The sequence below is a fragment of the Corvus moneduloides genome, chromosome 4 (genome assembly GCF_009650955.1).
Source record: "Corvus moneduloides isolate bCorMon1 chromosome 4, bCorMon1.pri, whole genome shotgun sequence".
Taxonomy (NCBI): Eukaryota; Metazoa; Chordata; class Aves; order Passeriformes; family Corvidae; genus Corvus; species Corvus moneduloides.
This window is the reverse complement of record NC_045479.1, coordinates 62493315-62515742: the sequence shown is the minus strand read 5'-3', so window position 1 is coordinate 62515742 and position 22428 is coordinate 62493315. Positions and strand designations below refer to the sequence as shown.

At 39.2% G+C, this 22428-nt stretch overlaps 1 protein-coding gene across 1 annotated transcript; it reads right to left on the bottom strand.

The window, feature by feature from the left end:
• Window positions 1-275: 275 nt before the first annotated feature.
• On the bottom strand, window positions 276-22134 carry NAPEPLD (N-acyl phosphatidylethanolamine phospholipase D). The gene is given in 9 exon segments (XM_032107503.1): window positions 276-1398; window positions 2690-2804; window positions 3716-4362; window positions 10142-10454; window positions 21366-21630; window positions 21633-21707; window positions 21710-21785; window positions 21787-21848; window positions 21851-22134. Coding segments are annotated over 9 exon segments (1863 nt in total). The 5' UTR covers window positions 22032-22134; the 3' UTR covers window positions 276-1269.
• Between the last annotated feature and the right edge of the window lie 294 nt (window positions 22135-22428).

The window sequence follows — 22428 nt, the reverse complement described above, 5'->3', positions numbered from 1 at the left end:
CTTTAACATTTAAAATATTTATATTCAGAAGGCTTAAAAGTGATAACTGTCTACAGTTAAAAGATTACGTAGTTGTTCCTACCATGAAATCTCATTAACTGGCTTTAATTAGTTGCCAGAAGTTCAGGTCTTTAAATAATATATTTTTAAAAATATATTTATCTTTGTGGGATATGAAAATAAAATGTAGAGCAAGAGCAAAAAAAACCCCCAAACCAACCCACATATCCCACAGACCAAAAGAAATCATAAACAAAACATGATTTGCCAATGAATTATGAAGGAGAATAACAACCCTTTTTATTGGCAACAATAGGCTTTAATTCTGTAAATTAGCAAGACAATTTGATACAGATACATTTGGCTAAGTTTTATAACACTGAACAATGTTGTAATCTCTCATTCAACTTTAAAATTATAAGGAAGCTATAACAAAAAATACCAAAGCTCTTGCTTAAGACTTTCCACTTTAAAAAAAACAAACAAAACCAAACAAAAAACAAACTTAGAAAACGGCTGAGTTAATGCAAGGACAAGCAACATGAAGGGATTTTTCCTTCATGTGCTGCAATTGACACATTCAGACCTAACTTAAAAACATAGACAAAACAATGAAAGTGTGCAGATGCTCTGGCCAGCAGTTAGTTTTACACATCCATGATGCAATATTAAATTCTCTCTCTTTAAAAGGCACATTTCTTTGATCATTGCAAAATTCAGCTTTTGTGGTTCATTAATACATGAAAATGAAGAGTAAACCAATTTTACCACACTTGTGCTTTAACAACACAGCTGTATTGGATGACTTCACCCCCCAAAACATACATAGTGAAGCTATCAAGGTACAAGGCATATAACCTGAAGACTAACAAGTGGGAGATGACAGTCTAACAATGAATAATTCAAGTTAGCCATTAATCCTAAGAATATGTTCTGTGCTGAAGTTATTATTGCTGATGCAGGTAAGATGAAAGTTTAAAAATATTTTTTTTTATTGGTGGTGTACATCAGAGTTGAAACCACAAGTTATTCCCAGACAACACTTAGTATATAAACCACTTTTAGATTACCTCTCTAAATTCATAAACAATATAACTAGCAAAATTTGTCATGACATTGGTATGCAAGCTTTAGTTCTGAAACTGACAAACCTGGCATCTACAAATCCAATTCAATCTAAAAAATCCATAGTGTAAGTACATCATGTTAGTATTGTAGCATTCATTGCTAGTTCAAATCAAACAGGGCGTACAAGGAACTGACACTGTTTCAGTTTTCAAACCGGTCATTTGTGTTCAAGTTCCGTGATTCTCCGTGGCGTAAGAGAAAGAAGTCATCTTTTTTCAAGCCATATCTTTCAAGAGCTTCATTCAATTTAACTGGAGGATCCAAGTAATACTGGAAAAAATGAGAATAATATGAGGGAAAAGATACCACTGCAACATTTTTTGAGGGGGGGGAAAAAAAATTCACTGCTCTAAAAAACGGGGGGAGGAAAAGGTTATTTGTCAAACTAAAATGTTTGGGTTCATTTTAAGTTTTTAAACGATACGAACGCTGATATACAGCTGCAGAGTAACAACTAGCAAGGCTCAACTTGTCAGCCTGAACTCGGTCGTCTTCAATGCAGTAATAGATCCCTTCGGAGGAAGCGCTGCCCGCCAGCAGCTGGCGCTTTCCCTCGCTCTGTAAACCCAAGCTGTCAGCGGTCCTGTCTGAACACTCGGCTCTGTCAGGGCGGCCCCCCTCAAGTTACCGCGGTGTATTTGTTACATTTCAGAAAAGGCATCATCAGCGAGTAATCTCTTTTTTTTGTGCTGCTAAATACACAGTAACATTTGTACCGCGGGCACTAGTAACACAGTTTATTGGAAACACTGGGGACAGGAAACGTTCTATTCAAGCGTCCTATGCTCCCTCCATACTCTGCCAAGGAGGTGCACGATGAGCTGGGAGGGAGGACAGCTGGGACAGAACATTTGACAGATCAGGTGATTACACTATCAGGTGTGAATTAGGAGATAAAGTGGTGCAACTGATGCAAAGTTGGAAAACAGCTACCAGACAGTATCAAAGCAAATGTAGACACTTCCTATTTCACTACATTTTTAGTTGCTGTGAAGGTGTCTGGGTAACCTTCTTACTAGATTTGTGGACTTGAGGGGGTAGAGGGGAATAAAAACATTTTAAAAGATCAAAACCTCAGACTAAATCAATTTTTTTCATATCCTTTCTGGTTTTAACTTTGAATCAACTATTAAAAATAGTGCTCATATATTTACTAGATAGACGTAATTAATAAATACTGTATTGACCTACAGGCATGCAGTGCTTACTATCTCCAAGTGATGCACCACTGAGTTTGTTTTTATTACTGCATAATGTAATGCATAATACTGCATGTGTCCTCATCTGTTATGCTCCTCAGCATCTGCGTATCAGAAATCCCCCACATTTGTTTCAATAACTCTGTATTTTCTTAACCATGGAAATATTTGATGTAATTGGTTATGAAAAGCTAATCATTGTTTTGAACAGCAGTACATAGAGCAGTAACTTTTCACTCTATACAAAGTCCACATTTTAAGTTTACATTTACAGATATGTAGGTTAAACTGCACAAGCAAAGCTTCACTAATGACTGTCTAGTCCTTGGAAATCTGAACTCATGTTTAGCGTTGCAATTTACCTCATTTGCTAAAGCAAAGGTCCCCCAATGAATTGCTACAGACTTCTTTGCTTGAACATCAATATGGATTCTTACTGCTTCCTCAGGGTCCACGTGCTGGTATTTCATAAACCACCTACCAAAACAAAGCATGACATTTTTGTGTCACCTAATTCAGTGCAAGATTTCTCCTTTACTTCCATTGCAAAGAACAAAAAGAAACATATGCTCACCTAATCAAAAAAATCGTAAGCATGTACACCTGGACAACATACAGAACACTGAAAATCAGGAAACTAACATACACCAACATATCCATGAAACAGCAGTTCATGTACTGTACTCTCTTTTTGAAAGATTTTTTCTTATCTCTGTTTTCAATAGTATAAGGACATATTACTGGGGCCTTAAGGCTGAAACTTTAAATCTGTCCCTGAAAAAATTTCATGCTAGCAGGACACACCAAAAAGTGTGTGCTTCAGAGATAGCCCAAGGAAACAGGGAAAACAGAAGAGAGAACTTGACAATTCTTGAAAGATACTGTATTTTTACCATGCTGTTTGGATTCCTATCTTCCTTTCCCAGTCCATACATGCTTTCCTTCCAGCATTACATGAGTGCTATTGTCTAAGTGTTTTCTCCAAAAGGAGCAAAGTTTGCTCTCCTTAGCAAACAGATCTTTCATACTTGATAACCAAGTCATCTTTGTCTCCAGATGAGTTGCAAAACCAGGGTAAAGACTGAAGCAAGAGAAAAATGCAGCAAATGACATACACTGGAATGGGCTGGATTAAATGATGCTGTTTCAGAAAAGAAGGCAGAATAATTCCAGATTTTTACTCAACATTTTTAAGGGAAGAAGGACTGCTGATTCATCCTTGCTGTCCTTAAGTCTGAAGAAAAAACTCTCCAAAAACATCACACATACACATACTTTTTAATAAAGTACACCTTTTTAATACAGTATAGTTTTAACTTCTGGGTGTATTTTTTGTCATCAGTATATAATTTCATTTACGTATTTTGCTCAAACTCTGATTTTCCTACCTTGGCTCATAAGCTCCAATGGGGATGGCTGCAAGATCAAAAGGTCCAAACCTTTTACCTATTTGTTCAAAAGCAAAACAATATCCAGTATCTCCTGCAAAGAAAAACCTATTCCAAGGTCCCAAGACAGACCAGCTGCCCCAGAGAACCTTGTTATCATCTGTCACAGTCCTTTTGCACCAGTGTTGGGAAGGGGTGAAGACAAAAGTTACCGCATCATGACCAGGGACACAGTTCTCTTCCCACCAATCCAGTTCAATCACATTCTCACACCCACATCTCTGCATCCACTGCAGGAGCCCCAGAGGCACAAACCAGCGCAGCTCGCTGCCGAAGCGTTCGTTCAGACTTGCCACAGTGTTGTAGTCCAGATGATCGTAGTGGGTGTGGCTGATCAACACCGCATCTATCTTGGGGAGCTGTGCTACTGTGCACGGAGGTCCTCGGAAGCGCTTGGGACCCAACAGCTGAATAGGGGAAGCTCTCTGGCTGAAGACTGGGTCAGTAAGAAATACAAGTTCATCCATTTCCACCATAACTGTGGCATGTCCCAGCCATGTGACTCTCATACCAGCTCCTGTCTTCCCAGCCTCTTCTGGCATTTGAACAAAGTAAGGTTGTAACACTGGAAGTTCTTTATCGAGTTCCTGGCAAAAAAGAACACAGTATGCATGAGAGATTTCAGAATGTTCTTGGCCATGGAACAAAAACTGCATACAAGGCACAAATCAATACAGTCAAGATTTGTACTTTGTTTATATTTTTATGCAGAGAACTGCAGCACGCACCAGATGCCTTTTTAATGTTCATTTTCCCAGCTACTTCCTCCTAATTTCATTTTAGGTTTTTGCAACATTTACACTTCTCTGTCAAGAAAGAGAAGAGAGTATCCCATCAGGCAAGGAGACCTGATAGAGTCTGGGGGCATTGCAATGAGAGCACTGCAAGGCATTAACAGCATCCCAGGAAGGGATACCCCCACCTGAAAAAGAATATGTATACACATGCACACACAGAGTGTTACTTAACAAATACTCAAGTTTAGCTTATGCAACTAAATGAGGCATCCTCTTAAGTCCTAACAGGAGTAAGTCACAGCCGAAAGAAAATGCCATGTTCCCCAGTCACACTCCACAAAAGCCCCTTAAGCCTTTATCAGGCCCTCTCTCTCTCCTCATTACATCTAGAAGCAGCACACAGAGGTTAACCTTACCTGGCTAATGTTAGCTATTACAATTCTGCCTTCCCATCCTGCCAATAATTTAATGAACATTCATAAAACAAAAGATCATTTTTAATATAAACCTTAAGGTACTTAGATATGCTTCTTCTGGTGTTTTATTGAAGCCTTTAGGGTAATTAAAGTTTAATTTTTACTGAATAAATCACTGTACTTCTCTCCATGTATGTGCAGGATGCAGTCCCATGAATGACTGGAAATCAACCTAAATCCATTCTTCTGTGTAACAAAGTTATGAAAAGGTTCTCCCATCTCCTCTCTTATTCCAGCTTGACTAGTTATGCAGCCCCTACTCGAGCATGACAGGTCAGAGAACTGATCTGGCTGAACATCAATTCAGAGGTGAAAAATATACAGATCTCATTTTGACTGGCTCAAATTTGACTCTATGTGTATCCTCAAGCTGGCACAAAGGAGGCCATGGCTGTACATTACCTACTGAAGCTCACCGCCCAACCACCATTCATTCTCTCATTTTGAACCAGAGTTATGCTCTTCACTGCAGTTTGGTGGAGGTGCTTACGCAGAAATTTTATGTTTAATAAATAAGGAACTTTCCTATTGAAAAAACCAACCAACCAAAGAGTCTTCTCAGAATTCCTGATCATGTCCAGCTTGGCCACAACACAGCTAATGCTCTCCTCCCAAACAATTCTGGTCTGAACTCCTCATGTTGCTTTAGAAGAATTTTCATATGCTAGGGCAAATTCTAGACTCCTGACATTCCTCTCCCTGGTTATCACAAATGTCCCAGCATTTCTGGTTCAAGTCAAGTTCTCCCTGCCATGGTTGCTGCTCTCATTCTCTCAGCCTAGCACAGATTAGCACTATCAGTGAATTTATACAGAGCTGACCATGTGCTCCTTTAAAAGTCCAGCTGATGCTGTGACAGTTTAGGACTAGAGAAGTTGCCTTGCTAAATAAGTCCTGACAGCTTCAGGGAAGTTACTTTCTCCACAATATTTTATTGATTTGGAAAGCATATGTTGGGAAAAACAAAGCACGCACATCTCCATCCCCCTGCAATTCTACTGTAAATAATAAAATATTCATGAAATTGCTTTTTCTGAGAGCTAATGGATAAGACACATCCACTGAAAAAGTTTCATTACTGTCTCCAGCAACAAGAAATAGATAACCTTCTATAAAGCTGAATATAAGCTTAGTACAATACAACCCCTTAGTTCATACAAGAAAAGTAGCAGTCTTAGACTGAGATAAATGGCTGCTTCTCTAAGAAAGAAGCATCATTTTCTTATCTCTATTTCATTCCAAGTACATGGGAACAACAGAAATCTGAACTACAGAAGTGTTATACTGTGACACTTCAATTAAAAAAAAAAGGTGCATAAAACTAACATAATACTCAAAACCAGAAATTAGGACATACTGACAAATTACACATTGTTAAGTCAAAAAATCAGATAATATCAAAGAAATACAACTCAGATGTGGAATTCAATAACTAACTGTCATAATGCAATTCAGGTCAGTTAGTACATTTTTTATGGAAAATATTCTTTTTGAGTAGATAGTTTTAGAGTTAGACTACAAATTTTCTCAGAATTAAATTTATTAACTAAACTTATTTTTGCTATTTTTGCTGACATTTGGGACAAGTTAGTTTTTAAAATCAGTATCATGCAATATTAATATACAATACTAAATGGATGAGGAACTGGCCAATTGGCAGATGTGAACAATTAGTTAAGTGGGACTCAGATATATTCTACGAAGTGCTGACAGCAGACTGATGTTTCAGCTTTGCTGAACAGTGCTTAAATCGCATCACAGCCAGTTGACTGGAGGCACACAAGAAGCTGGGAGGGACACAGTTGGGAGAGGTGACCTCAACTCATCAGAGAGATATCTCATACTTTACAACATTGCACTCAGCAGTAAAATCTGGGGTGAGAAGGAGGAGGTGGGGGACATTCAGAAAGAATGGCGTTTATCTTCCCAAGTAGCTGTTACATGGAATGCAGCCCTGCTTTCCTGGGGATGGCTGAACACCTGCCTGCCCATGTGAAAATAAATTTCTTAGCTGGCTTGTGCATGCAGTTTTTGCTTTACCTATTCAACTGTCTTTAGCTCAACCCAGAAGTTATCTGATTTTTGCCCTTTCAATTCCACTGTGATGCAAGCATTGGGGGGTGGAAATGAGCAGCTGACTGGGACTTGGCTGGCTAAAGCCACAACACATCTGCACTACTAATAAAGGCTTTACAGGGATGTCATTGGGATTGTCACTATTAAGTATTTCAAGCAGTTGATTCAAAGGTAGAACTAATCACTATAAAAGGCATTTGTAAAAGTTACATAGACAGGAAGATTGATAAATAGAGAGGAGCACAGTTCGAACAACTGCCATCCTGACCTATTTAAACAAAATTCCGTGACCAACAGTTCAAGACAAACCAAGAGCACAAAGGCAATGTAACTTGTAGATCTCATACAGAGCTTGTGCTTTCCAGGTTTGTGATACACAGGCCTCTGATCCAAATCAATGATTGCTCAGAAGATGAGATCAGAAATCAGGCATGTTGAACTAATCACAGTACATCACACCAAAATATTATTTCTCAGTGCATGGGATTTGTGTTTGGGTTTTTTTTTTAGTATTTTACAAAAGCACACCAAAATCACCTGTTAAAGCAATGAGCAACACTCAGCTCATAAGATTTCAAACTAAAACACAAGTTCTAGTAGCAGTTTACTTCACAAGAAATACTTAAAACTCACATAACAGGATAAAGCAACATAATGAATAAAATACATATCATATGGAATTTTTATCCTGCTATATTTTGCTCTGTCAGACTAACCAGAGACACATTAAAACCAGAAGAATTATAATAGATTTTTGAAATATGACAATTATGTCAAATCAGCTACCAAGAGAAGCAAAATGCACTTAATACTGTCTTGTCTTCATTACTGAAGTAATACAAAAATTTCTCCTGCTGTGTCCCTTCCCCCCGCCCTGTTCTTCTTTCCCTCCTAATGCAAAGCAAGAAGAAACACATGACAAGCTTTGGTAAGACCAGCTGATTAGCTTAGGATTTTTGGCGCTTAGTGCATACTAGAATACCACAGGATTTTACAGAAATGAGAACAATCTAAACTGCTGATCCAACAACTAATAATTAAAGATCCTTCAACAGCCCCAAACAAAGTTACTAATAAAGCCTGTAATGAAAATACAAGAAGTCCATGCATTCTGGATAATGATATAGGCTCATTATGAAGGCATGATTATAATACATATAGCTTTTCCACAGTGAAGCACAAGCACTTATCCTGGATAATATGCTTGTTTTTACATACGCAAAGCACTTGGTACAGATAAAGTGAACCTGACCAGGATAGCAGGGCATCACCAGCCACACTCAGTGCAGAAACTGAAGTAGGAGTCTGTTCAAAGGACATGCCATCTAGCAGTGATAAATAAAGTATAGAGCCCTGAGTTTGAATTTTAAACAAGCTCAGATGCACTTCACAGGCTGATTTAAGGGTGGAACAAAACTGGGTGGAACAAGCATCAAAATGGCTGAGGACTCCACAAGTACATTTCATTGATCCCTATCTAGGTTTTTCTGTTTCTGATTTACTTCACTGAACTCCTGAATTAAGGCACTTAATTAAAAGATTTATCATGCAAACAGTAAGATTAGCCCAAAATGAATCCCAGCTGGGTCAGAGAGACAGCTTTTCAACTGCTGCCTTGTAGATTTCTTTGTGATCATCCTTTATTGTAGGGACAAACTGTAAATTAAAGGGGAATGCTGCAGTTCTGCACTCCATCAGTGCTGTATGTTCTGCACTCCATAGTACACCTCAGCATTGCCTTCGAGGGACTTCAGTCACTACCCGGGTTTCTGATTGGCACTGGGAAGATACAAAGACTGTTCCACACATACCAAGAAGGGCAGAGGTCAAAAGCAACTGAAAACGTCCAGGTGTGAATTTCATGAAAATGTGGCCAGCACGCTGTCTAGAAAGCTGTACACACTGAGGCAACGGTTGTCACCACAAGGAAGACACCAAAATTTTAAAACAGAAGTGATCCCAAGACCAACAAAAGTTTGCTGTGCTTCTAAGTCAGATTTTATTATTATTATTATTCAATACAGCCAAGATTATTTGTCCCTTAAATATCCCCAAACCTCTGACCATCATGCGTTAATGTGTAACATGGCTTTCCTGTCCATAAAACTGATAGAATTCCTTCCTTCAAAGGTAATTCAGGTAAGACAAAATTGAAATCTCTTTACTAAATACTGGCTGTGAGATCTGTAAGTTGTGCATACCCTCCTGAATGCTTAAAAGCATTATTAACGCCTGCTTGTTAACAAATGCTGTCCTTGGTTGTGCACCCTTCAGCATAGCTTTTCTGAAGTACAGTCAACACATCAGAAGTACACTGAGAAGTAATTCTGTCAAAACTTAGTCATCTTCATTCTTCCTGTGACCATAAACATAACCCATGACTTTCCAGTATCCATTACTCTTCATGGAAAAGAAGCTTCACCTGTCTCCTTCTTTACACATAATACCTGACGATAGCATTTCACCAAGAACAAATAACAGTGTTACCCCGTAAACTGGCACTGTACTTTAAGTGTTTCAGTACAAACGTAACTAGATCAGGTTAGTTTTAACATATGCATTTTTTTCTCCTGGTGTACTGAAACAGAAAAAACAGATTTGTAAATATTTTCATAAGTAGGTGACAGAAACCTTCACAAAAAAGATGCAACATATGCATTAAATTGCAGTCTGGAAAAAAAGGGAAAATTTTAAAAATTAGATATGTCATGAAATCAGCTATTTCATGCGAGACAAATTAAGTTAATAGCATGCTTCATAAAACAACAACTGTTAAAAAGGAATGGCTGTAACTGGTTTATGACTGAGCTAGGGGGCCATTTTTGTTGTTTTTATAAATATAAACTTAGCTGTATAAATCAAAAGGTGTGGACCTAACAGAGACAAAAATTAAAGAGGTAGAAAGTATTAATCCACCTTTTGAAAAGAATAAAATGATACTAAAATCAGAAAAGTAAGACTTAGAAAAGTCTCCAGAAGATGCCTAATGAGTATTAGTTAGAAACTGTCCTATTTTATTGATTAGAGCAGATGTAAAAGCAGTCTAAATCACAAAAGGAAAACATGGAAGTATTTACCTGCTTTGAGCGTGGCACGTTGCTGTTGTCTTTCTCCATGAGGGACCATTTCAAAATGTTTGATAAGGTTGGTGATTTCCACGTTGGCCATGGGTTGACAAATCTTCCATCTTTGCCTCTCTTTGATTTAGTTACATCCTCTTCTAATCTGTAGTCCAGCCTGAAGCTTTTTCTGAAGGTCCTGGAAGAATCATTCCTCCCGGAACCTCGATCTGAATTCTGACGTTTCTTCACTGCTTCTTTAGGGTACTGGTTACATGCAGTTGAAGGCTGCTCTTCATCTGTGTTCTTATCCATAACTTTTTCAGGGGAACTAAATCAAATTTTAAATTAATCAATATTTTCTTGGACTAGCATCAACATTCATAAGACTAAATGTTCTCACGCACATTAGAAACAAGCCTGCCTTTCTTGTTTTATGATCTACTGTATTTTTTTTATCAACAAAATATGCTTTTAAAGCAGTCACTATTACACAAAAGGCTTCAAAAACATGCTGTGACTAGCAGACATGAGGGCTCTTTGTAGTTCAGGCTGAATTTTACTCCCTGGAATGCACAGCTTCAGATACTAACACTATTATCTACCAACTGCAAAAGTGAGGGGGAAGGGTTCCTTAATTTACATTTTGGAAGAATACTCATTTCTCCTGAAACTTATGACATTTAGTGCCTCATGTAATACGATCCTGCAAGTCCGTCCAAGAGACACTGGAAATATACCATACCTTAGGATTTACCTATATAGTGACTTAGTTTTGTAGTAAAAGCAGCAGTCTCGTGTAGCATTACTAACACTTTACTTATACCAACACACATGCAGGAAACTCAGAACACAAAAGATATTTGGCACTGTTTCCTATTTTGTCTAAAACATAAGTTTATTACAATCAAGGTAAATGTAACTGTTCCAAATATAATTTTGATACACATTTAACTGAACCAACTGGTGAAAGGCCACAGGAAATTGAAATATTTCAAATCAGAGCTGCAATGTTTGCTCTTAATTCCATCATGAAACATAAAAAAAGTGAGAAAATAACTGAGAAAAACTTATTTCTATGAAGTCATGATTCTGGTATATTTCTTAGAAAACTATGAACTCAGTACTCAGAGTCTCTTATTCCAAACTGCACCTAAGTGTTGCAGAGTTTACGAATATAATCTTATTATATCCAAGGTAGAAAAACCAAATACCCTGCCAAAGCAATTCAATTGAAGCTCAATGCTTCCATTTCTGTATTTACTTTTGACTGAAATGTTGAAAGTAAATACACTGTTCTGTCAGCTTTAAAAAAAGTTACTGTTTTAGTGAGTGCACTGGCATTTACAGACTCTATCTGATAATAACTAGAAGACAACTAGTAATGAACAGACAGCACTATTTACATCTTAGGCGCAGGAATAATTTTTAATAACAAATTTTGAAGTTTTCCCTGTGGAAAACTCTCCACCACATGTTTTGGTCTAGCTACTGTTTCACTAATTCAAATACTCAGACTTCAGCTGTACACTCAGAAGCACTGGGCCAATGTAGCCAAGCCAGTCCCTGCAAACAACAGTGTCAGAGAACAGAATTAAAGCTCACAATTTTCTTAGAAATCACATAACTCACTGTGCCTCCCATAAGCTCATAATTACAGGGAAAATTAAATATATTGTTCACTGCAACATTTCAGCTAAGATATTACATACATGTAAGTGTCAGCAAACTGAACCCAAATGCATTTGCTGATGATGCTCCAATTTCAAATGCAGAGTCCATTTCTGCTATTTCAGCAGCAACTGACGACTAAACACTAAGTATGGTATCAGTTGCAAAGAATCCGACAATTGATAAATATTGTGAAATTTTCTTAACAAAATAACCATTATTGTGCCATACAGGAGAGATAAAATACTAACACATCAAAATTCATTTCTAATAAAAAAGCACGAACGGCACTCAGAAGACACGGCTGACAGAACATTTTATACCCCGGTCACAATCTTATTTTATGTAATTGCTTTGTACTCCAGTTTCACTGCAGTTTACTGAAACCACTCCACTTACATATTTCCTATCTAGCACTAGGATACCATATCTGCATCATAATTTAAATTTAACTGTTGATATTTCTAGGCTTTTTTTCTCTATTCCACTAAACATGTACTGGAATCAGCCTTCAATGAAACACTCAACTTGCTGTGTAGCATTTTAAGCAGATGTAAATGGTAACACAAAGAATCAGTGCCACAAAAAGACAGACAGAATACCCAAAAAATGGTATTGGATATTTTAACTGTTACTTTAACTTAATGATTGGGTTTGGGGTTTTTTTTTTTTGCATTCCTCAAAGAGCATTTTCAATGCCAAGTCAGCTTATTAATTTAGCAAAGCACACAGACACAGCATAAAACAGCTACTCTTTCAGAAAGCATCATGAAAACAAATCACAAAAGTTTAATCAGATAGGTACTTAATTCCAGGAAATTCTTCTCTTAACATCTCAGATGTCTGATTTCTTAAATATATATAACTACTGTAATTATTGCTCCTACAAGACATTTTATATTAGAGACTGGGGTGCCTGAAGTTTTATTTTTAAGCTTCTGTTTATCTATTCATTCATCTCGAAAATAGGTGAATTCTACTTTTGCTTAAACCTTCATATAAACCTTTGATCTTATCCTGGAAGTATAAACCTCTAGGGGAAGCAGGGATCAACTATGCTGATTAAACAAAGACAATGCCAAAGCATTTAAGGCACTGCAGGTATCTATCTGTCTGCCAACATATTTTCCACATGATGCACATACATTACTTTCATTAGTATTCCATAAGCAACTGAAAGGATAAAAGAGCTCAGTGCTCACAGAATACTTTAAACCTTTTACATGCATAAGAAAGGGACACATTTACAAACAACTTAAAGTATTCCTGATGAACTGTAGATTCCTTTGAAGTATCAATCTTGCCAGATCATTTCTGTTTCATTTAAACTGATTAAACAATTCTATTGTTGTCTATTGTTGTCTATGTTGTCTATATAAGACAACTGTCTTATATAGAAGAGGAAGATGATAATTTCTTGAAAGCCAGGAATCATTAGCTTAAAATAAAACTCAACCAATTACTAGTCCAAAGAGATTCTTACACTTTTGCAAAAGAAAGCATCTACAGATAAGGAGATTGGGCAGGTGTATTTTAAATAACAGAAAATACCCAATCACAAATCAGTTGATTTTTCTGCCAGCTTTCCTAAATTCTTCCCATGCAAAAATTATAGTTTGGCACTTGAAAAACTAATTTAAGCACTCAAGTGGCAGAAAAATTATGAGCTATAAAGATATGAAAATCCAACTGGAGTAGAATTGTGTTCACTTAGGAGGGGGCAGAGGGAAAGGATCACATCCCTGGTGAAAATTCATTGTTATGAAAAGTTATACAAGGAATCTTTTTCTACTTTTAAACATAAAGAAAAACTACAATTTTACTTAAAACATTAAACTGCTTTCCTGGCAAATGGAACCATCCTTCAGGATGAGATGAGTTACCTCCAGCAGAGGGCAAGTGGATTGACACTATTTGTAAGAGGGGCTCAGGAGAGAAACAAGGCAACCACCCTCTCTCTCTGTCCTTAGAGGTTCTTTGCTCTTCCAGCTGAATTCAGAAGAGGAAATGGACCAAGACATACAAACTCCTAAAGAAGACCATTGGTCGTGAGAAATCCACAAGGCCAGAAAGTGTTCTGGACAGAGGGGAAGAACACCACTGGCTGATGAATAAGACAAAGTCTAACATGAATCAAAATGCAGAGCTCACATAACTGGTTTTCCAACATCAAATACTAAGGCACCCCTAGTAATCCACAAAGGAAGAGAGAAGTTGTAGGTCTGGCAAGACATGGCATGGAAAATCCATGGGATGTCTTACATCCCACTAAACTGGCTTACACCTGTAAACAGGATATAGCCCTTAGGACAACAGGTTTCGGGCAAATGGTTTATTTTAGCATTGCTTACATAGCTGAAAACTTGGATATAAATATTTTGGCTGTGAGCCTTCTGTTTATTTAGGAAAATAACAAAAATTTAACTAAACATTTTAATACTCTCTGTTCCAAAAGAAGGTTGGAAAAGTATACAATACCATTACAAGAAACACTCTGTCATTATAATTTTTCTTTTTAAATGGTCTTTTAAACATAGCAGAGCTTCAAGCCAAATTACTTTAACATAGGCTTAAAATCTATTGTCTTCACCCTTTCCACCCAGTCTCCTCTAACATCTGCTGCTCCATAAATGAAATGGATGTAGTTCCCCCTACTAATCACAGAGCCATGGTACTAAGCATCAAGTCTGCCAAAACAGACTTATCCTTCTTTGCTACACAGAAATGTGGTCCTTATTTAACAAATCCATAGGCCTGAAAGTTTAAGCGTTATTATGAAGCTATGGTTTACTAGAACAGAACAACTTTTCCAAAACTTTACAATTGCCTGGTAAACCTTTCATAGTTTCCCAAATACCTTTAATTTCTCTGCTTTTTTTGAAGTAAAGGGTTTGGTTCATTTTTAATCACTGTCTCTATATGTAAACTACATCCAGAGCTAGGCTGCGCTAATGATCATCTAGGAGGGACAGCACACAATTCCCAGCAAACTCACACCACTGTGGCCTGACCAAAACAAGACTCTGAAGTTTCTCCATATACAGCTACACAACTCTGAAGTTTTCTTTCATTATAGATATTTTTAATGACTGCAAAAACCATGCATTTTGGCTTGAAATAGAACAAAAAATTGTTTCAGTTAGAAGGAAAGGTATTTGCAAACGCTAGGGAGCATGTAAGTAATTGGCTCCCACAAGCTTTACTATCAAATGACTGCCAGCTAAGTTTTGGCTCTGCTTTTATTTTTCCTTCAGGTCTGAAATTGGCTGCTTTAATTAATGAACAGTTTGAGACTGGAAAATTCTGAATACATTTAAATTTTTATTGTGCAGTACTTCAAGCTGTTCCATCTTACCATTGTAGACTTACCAGAGCAAGAACTTGAGCCTTCTGTGAACTGTATACTGCTACACATCTTGAAGTTTTCTTTCACTATACATATTTTTTTATCACTGCACAGCAGTTGCACCAGCAATTATTCCAGATGCTCTTGGTATTAGGATTTCACACAAAGATCTCTCAAGCTTGCATTAGCTGATCCATGAATACTTCTATTATTTGAATCACATTAAAAATCCCTAGCAACAACAAATGTTGCCAAAATTTTCATTCAACAGATCTGTAAGTATCCTGATTCTACACTGCCCTTGTGTACTAGTCAAGAAAGATTAATAATAGAGTTGATAACAGAAAAAGGAACAGCTCTCTTCATAAACAGCCTCGTAAAATCAGAATAAATCCCTTATCATTCTTACCTAGCTTTGAGGATCAATAGTAAAACAAAGCAAAGTTTTATTTAGACATCATGGAGAAAAACAAAATTAATTACAAATAAAAAAAGAGGTGAAGCATATACCCACGGTCATCTGTTGTTAGGCTTATTCTTAAGCATCTGTATTACTTAAGCAGCCACTACCATGAGCCAATCCATTTCTGCCCTCACTACTCCCCCAGGCTTGCCAAAACAGACACTTTTGTCCACATGGTGAATTTGTTTAAGAAACTAATCTGGCTGATAGTCATTTCTTACCTTACCATCCCTAGAGCAGCACTTAATTATCACCTGCATCACTGTGCAAACATGCAATTGTTTATACCAACAAACTGGTTAGGACAGGGAAGGGTGAGAAGAGGAATATAGTGTTGTAAACAAAAACTATTTATGCCAGCAATGGCTTAAAAAAATAACGAATTAAATACCCTCAATTTAGAATTCACTGTGTAGCTCAGTTACACATACCGCCACGTTAGGTCCAACAATTCCTCCTACCTTTTCATTTTCAATCTACTCCCTTCCAAGGTTTCATTCACACTTAGTACTGATGATGCTGAAACTCTCCATTTACGTCCTCAGACAGTAATGTTTCATATTATAACGAAGCACATTCAATAGCTACCTACCACCCACAAGGCAGCCCACTCCCGTTACTACACATTCCACCTCTATTTTGCTGGTATTCATCAGGGGAACCAAACCAACAGAAAGTTATTCATGCCTATCAGCTACACCTTTGCATGCCTCTGGATACAAATGCAAATAGGCTTTAGAGTCAGGCCCATCAGTAGTCCCTGGAGCAAATTATTTCTCAGCGCTGGGTTAAATCTTACCAGCTATGGGCACTGTATCAACTGAATAAAGACGCCTCTTCTTGGATCTGGGATAATACATAACTATTTTTCATTTGTTTCCAGGTGCTCCAGATGATTCTCCCTGTCCAATATGAGCATTCTCTAGTCCCCAAACATGTCTATGATCTGTAGATAATATGATAGAAATTTTTTGTTACATGCATATTCTGTTTAGGTTGTGATCCCTAATACAACAGTAGCTGTCCATAGGGGACACGCAGTAGGAACAGAGATGACAGACCCAGGAGCCAATTTCTTTAGCAATACATGCCTTTAAAATAAATTATTTTCCTCTCTACCCTCATCTTTTATTGCAGTCTTGAATAAAAGAACACAAAAGTTGGCATATGGCCATCACATTTAAAAGAGCAGCTTAGACTATTACTATGATTAAGAACAAGAGCAGTGTAATTCTGTGCTATTGCTGAAGCAGTCAGCAAAGGGAAGCTGGAGTCAAATTTCCCTATACCAGAAAGGAAACTGCCTTCCTTTGCTCTCCCTAAACAACTAATTTCATATAACTACTTAATTTATAGGGAAGAATGCTGAAAGAACAAGAGCTGGAATCAAAGTTTTCTTACCTGCTCTGCAGGACTGAGGCTGACACACACAGAAGCAAGGCTTGTGCATTACAGCTGTGTTATGGTACACAAGACAATACCCGGGTCACAAATCAAATGCAGACAATTTTTAAATCAACAGAAAAATAAGTGCAGATAGCATATACACACAGCTGCACAGGTAAGTCATGGATTCCAACATGGATCGCCCTTCACACTTAGAATTTCAGTAAAGCTTTTCCAAAAGAGCAAACATGAAACTTGTACCAACGCAGCTACGGGATTCAGAGCCCAGCTCTGGCGTTCTGGCACAAGCGGCACTTGTGTAACTATTTATGCAAACGAGTAGTTCATTAGTTTCAGTTGGTTACTGATGTGACTCCAGTTAATGACAGAGGCACACCTTGCCAGGACGGGGTTTACTGTTGGAAAAAACTGCCAAACTTTGAAGTTGAACATTTAAAAACACACTTTAACCACTCCTGTGTGCTAACACACTCTACATCTTGGAGTTTGTATTTTAAGTTACTATGCCATTGAAGCTCTTAGCACACGTTTTTCTTAACTAAAATAAAGTTTTAAAATATTACAAGCTCACACTCCATCCTAAGGGTAAAGGTTTTCCATCTAACATCTTAATGTCAATTAGATATGACTAAACCCAAATACTATTACACGTAATGAAATTAAGGCTCCACTTGAACATGCTGTGGGACAAAACTGATTTCCTTTGTAGCATGTGGTTAGAGAGGCAATGTAAGAACTGTTTCCATAAAAATGCACAGAAATAATGTTAAAACTTTGATGTTTAGGATCCACATGGCAAAGTACGATCTAAAGCTCATTTAACATCAACTCTGGCACTTTTATGTGTGCAATTGCTATCTCCACCTCATTTACTAAGCCTTTTAATTTTCTTTTTCCTCGTCTCCCCATGCCAGAAAGGAACAAACACCTATGCAAACTTCCTCTAGACTCACACCAAGAATAATCCTTTAAAACCCTATAAAACCTCAGTTGTCCAGGAAGTGCAGCAACACCCACAAACTCAATTTTATTTTTAATAGATAGTCATAAAATTTTGTTTATATTCATATTTTTTTGATTCCCTCTTTTTTTTTGATTCCCTCTTTTCAGTTCAAAGTCCAAGCACATAGGGTCCAATGTAATTTCTCTGCAACATGAAAATACTTCTCTAAATTCTTTCTAGTTCTACTTAATTTTCAGTATCAAATCAACTTCTGCTTGTCCTAACAACATTCTCTCTCTCCCTCTGTTTATGTATGTACATGCACCCTGTACATATGTGGATTTTACAGAACTATTTATAACATTTGAATTCAAATTTACTGAAATCCAAGCAAATAATTTCAAGGTCAGCTAAGATAAGGAAGTGACAAGTTTTTCTTCGTTGAACTATATGTTTTTCTTGAATGCACCTGTTCAAAAGCCATCTTTCACATGAGTTAAGCCAAAAGGTCACCAGCCTTTCCAAATAATAAAAGTTTAGAATATCCAAACTTCATACTGGAAAGCCAGAAAACACATCCAATACAGCACCCTTAAAGTTCTTTAACTGAAACACACCCATTTAAGAAGAAATTCCATGGGACAGTACACCAGACACAGCAAAACATCAATACTCAAGGAAACTGGAAACATCATGATATGTAAATGTTTTTCATTACACCCTTTTTTCCTATATATAAAAGGCCTTTGATTCCATCCCCACAACTCTAGATTACGAAGTCTTCATGTACTCTAAATGAAATGCAAGGTGCTTTGGTTGTTAGTCAACAACAGAAGTGTTAATACTAGAAGTTGTGTGGTTTGGGTTTTTCTTCTTATGGAAGAGTCAAGGCATACTTCCAACACAAACATGAGCCATCTACTAATTTTCAAGGCACCATCCTAAACACATAGGTGTTTTAAGGAGACAAAGTATTTAATGTAAACACACAAACACCTTGCTATTGCCACACTCTTATTAACAGAAACAGTTGAACCTCACTGAAACCTTCCCTCAAAAACCAGTCCACAGCATGAGAAAACTATTTCCAAATATTTTAAGCAATAAAACCTGCTATCCTATCATAAGCCTTACTCACCAGGCAGTAGCACTAGCAGCTCTTACCACAGTAACAGGTCTTAGAGAAGAAGTAACTCTCGACATAAATTCTTTAACACCCAATTTTTCACTCACAAATCTTATCAAACTTTGTTTTTCACAGTTGGGGCACGATGGCAGCAGTGTTTTCACAGTGTCACTTGGCAATGCTCAGTTCTCTTTCTTGAACAGCTTTGTCAAGATTATCTGCTTGGGCACAGTTGTAGGCCATCCAAACGTGAATGATCCCTTCCTTGTACAGTTGCTAAACACCAAAATGTTACGTGCAAAGAGTATATATATAATACATAACTTTTTTCCTAGACTTTTTAAGAATATTGAAACTAAGTGCAGCATCTAGTTTATAGAAAAATCCTTTTTACTCAAATCTGCATTTAGACACGAGGCAATCAAGTGATTTTCCATGGTTCTGGCTCTGAATGTATCAGAAATAGGACTCACACTGCAACCTATAAAGTTAAAGCAATAGACTGAAAAAAATTAAAGTAAGATTTAAAGTGAGGAAAGAAGTCAGATGTGACAAAAAGCAAAACTAATTTCACTGCAGGTGTTAAGTATAAAGACACTAATTAATATGGCACTATTTCTGTTTTTCTCATCACAGACAAAATAATTGCCTTCTTTTTTGCTAAAAAGAACTTAAAAGCCATTTCTGAATGAAGAATTAACAGTTTTGGTTCAATCTTGAGCTTATAAAGGCTGAGAAAATAGTATATTTCTCCTGGTTATTCCTCAAATCTACTTAGTTAATGCAAGTGAATAAAAAGATAATACTGGATTGTTTCCTCTTAAAAAGGCTGCATATCTCTTTTGATTTGAGACCAATCTGAAGCTGAATAACTGTTATTTATATTTGAACAGTTTGACTGTCATCCCTTACTTCCTCCTCTCCATCATAACTGAATCAAACTGGGCTTTCCAACCTCCACATATTAAAAATTCCCATTACTTCTTATAATAAGACATTTCAATTTCAGATAATTTGAGGTATTTTGAAAGCAACTGTTGCAATAATTCTTGAATTAATAAGAAAAAAAATCTTATTCTTGTCTTCCTCAAAATCTTACCTACAAAATAAATCAAGCTTCCTACTTTCTTAACTGATACAGCTGCTACTATGAATAAAAAAACCCTTTTTAAGGGTTTTTTGCCCGAAAACTGAAGTGATTTTCCTGTCACTATCTTTCATTTTGATGCCACTTTAGCCGGTGCAGTTTAAAAAAAAAAAAAAAATTAAAGAAAAAATACTTACGTACAAATAGTACTTTCCTTTACAACTAAAAATTTGCTTCATAATCGCCATTTAGTAAATGGAAAAAATCATAATCGTCACTAGAAAAAACATTTCTGCACAAGTTAATAAATTTAACTGCATGCAGTCAACACCTTCCCCAAATCCTTGCTAGAGATAATTGACGATCATTGAGATTATTTGACTGCACTAATTACATTAAATGACTTCCTTAATATCTTCCACGTCTCACTATACAATGCGAACACCCCCCCCCCAACTGCAATAAACATCTGTTCATGCCTCCTCTTCAAAGGAAAACATTCTCTAAGCCGCCGATACTATCAAGCGGATTTTTTTTAAGCGATTATATAACTTGTTTCTTCCCGAGCGCTGCTGCAGCATGTTTTACTGTCAATTGGTGGGAACTAAAGCCTTGCGCTGGGAGGGCGGGGGGCGAACGCAGGACTTTTTCTTCCAGGGTTTCTTTTCAGCGGTGCGAAAGGATCCCCCCGGTCCCGTCCCCGCTGGTTTTGGAGCTGCCGCCCGTCGGGGTCTGTCCTCAGCCGGGGCGGCGGGCAGGAAGCGGGGCAGGGGCACACACTGAGCGCCGTGGGCAGCCGGGCTGTGCCGCTCCTGCCCGGCCGGGAGCAGGGTTCGCCAGCCCCAAACACCTCGCCCGCCCACCCGCGAACTTTTCCGGGCGGGTGCCTGCTCCCGCTCCACCCCGCTCCCACCGCCTCCCGCAGCGGCTGCACCCGGTCTCCCCCACACTCACCGGTGGGGCCCCGGTCCCGTGTGTGTGTGTCTAGCGAGCCCCGCTGCCGCTCTCGGAGCAGGTGCTCCGCTAGCCCGGCCGCCAGCCGGGCTCTGACGGCGGCAGCTCGGGCAGCGCCTCCCCTCCGGACGGGCACGGGGTGGGAGCTGCCGGTCTGCTCGGTCCGGTTCCCCTCTGCCCTCAGGAAGGCGCGGGGGCAGAGACCCCCAGCCCCGGAGTGCTGCTACCGCTGGAGCGCCGCTCACCTCCCGAGCTGCTGCTGCTGCCGCCCCTGAAGAGTCTCGTCCCCCTTCTCCTCCTCCTCCTCCTCCATGGTGCCGCTCCACCCCTTCCACGGCGGCGGCTCTGCAGGTCTCCGGTAGGAGCTGTTGAACGGCTGCGGATTTCCACCTGACCAGCTCGCCGCCGAGGGCAGCACGGCGAGCTGCAGGGAGCAGCTCCACAGCGCCCGGCGCCCCACCATAGCGAGCAGGGCTTCCGCGGCGCCCGGCCCTTCACCGTGGCGGGCACGGGCTCCCCACAGCCCGGCCCCTCACCATGGCGAGCAGAGAGCACCACAAAGTCCGGCCCCTCACCGTAGAGGGCAAGGGCTCCGCGGCGCCCGGCGCTTCACCGTGGAGCGGCGCCGTTAACAAGATGGCGGCGGGGGTCCGGGACTCAGGGCTCCGGGATGTCCCGGAGCCACCGCGGGACAGTGTCGGGGTTGCCGGCACGTTCTGCCCCTGGAGGCCGGGCTGCTCGTCCGCTCTGAGGAAAGGGAAGCACTCGGTTGTGCTCCTGACCGCCTCCGATGGGAAGTAAACGCTCCCCGCAGTCCCCTTTGGGAGCACGAGCATGCTCCGACCGCCAGGTGCTGCGGTGAAAAGTTTCCTGGGCTCGGTTTTCTCAGCAGCCCGGGGTAGTGTCGCCATCCCCGGGGGTACCGGCACTCACGGGAGATGCGGTGTCCGGGCGAGGCCACCCTCTCTCAGTACAGCCCGCCTCGCAGGCACCTGTATCCCCACGGCCTTGGGAAGGTAAAACTCGCGTCCAAGTCGCTTCACGTGATGGGTTACAACCATCCCCTCACTCCCCGCTCACGTCTGTCAGAAGTTTGCAGGCAGCTCAAAACGATGGGCTGAGAAGTGAGGCATTTTGAGGCACCCAACCCAGAGGAATTGGGTTCTCAGAAATGTGTATTTTAAAAATACTTCTTTACCTCCTTAGGGACAATGGATGGCAAAGAGCAAAGCTATGTGTGATACGAAAAACGCCCCATATTATATAGCAGCCATATGAAATCTAAGACTATCTGGAGCTCTGATAACA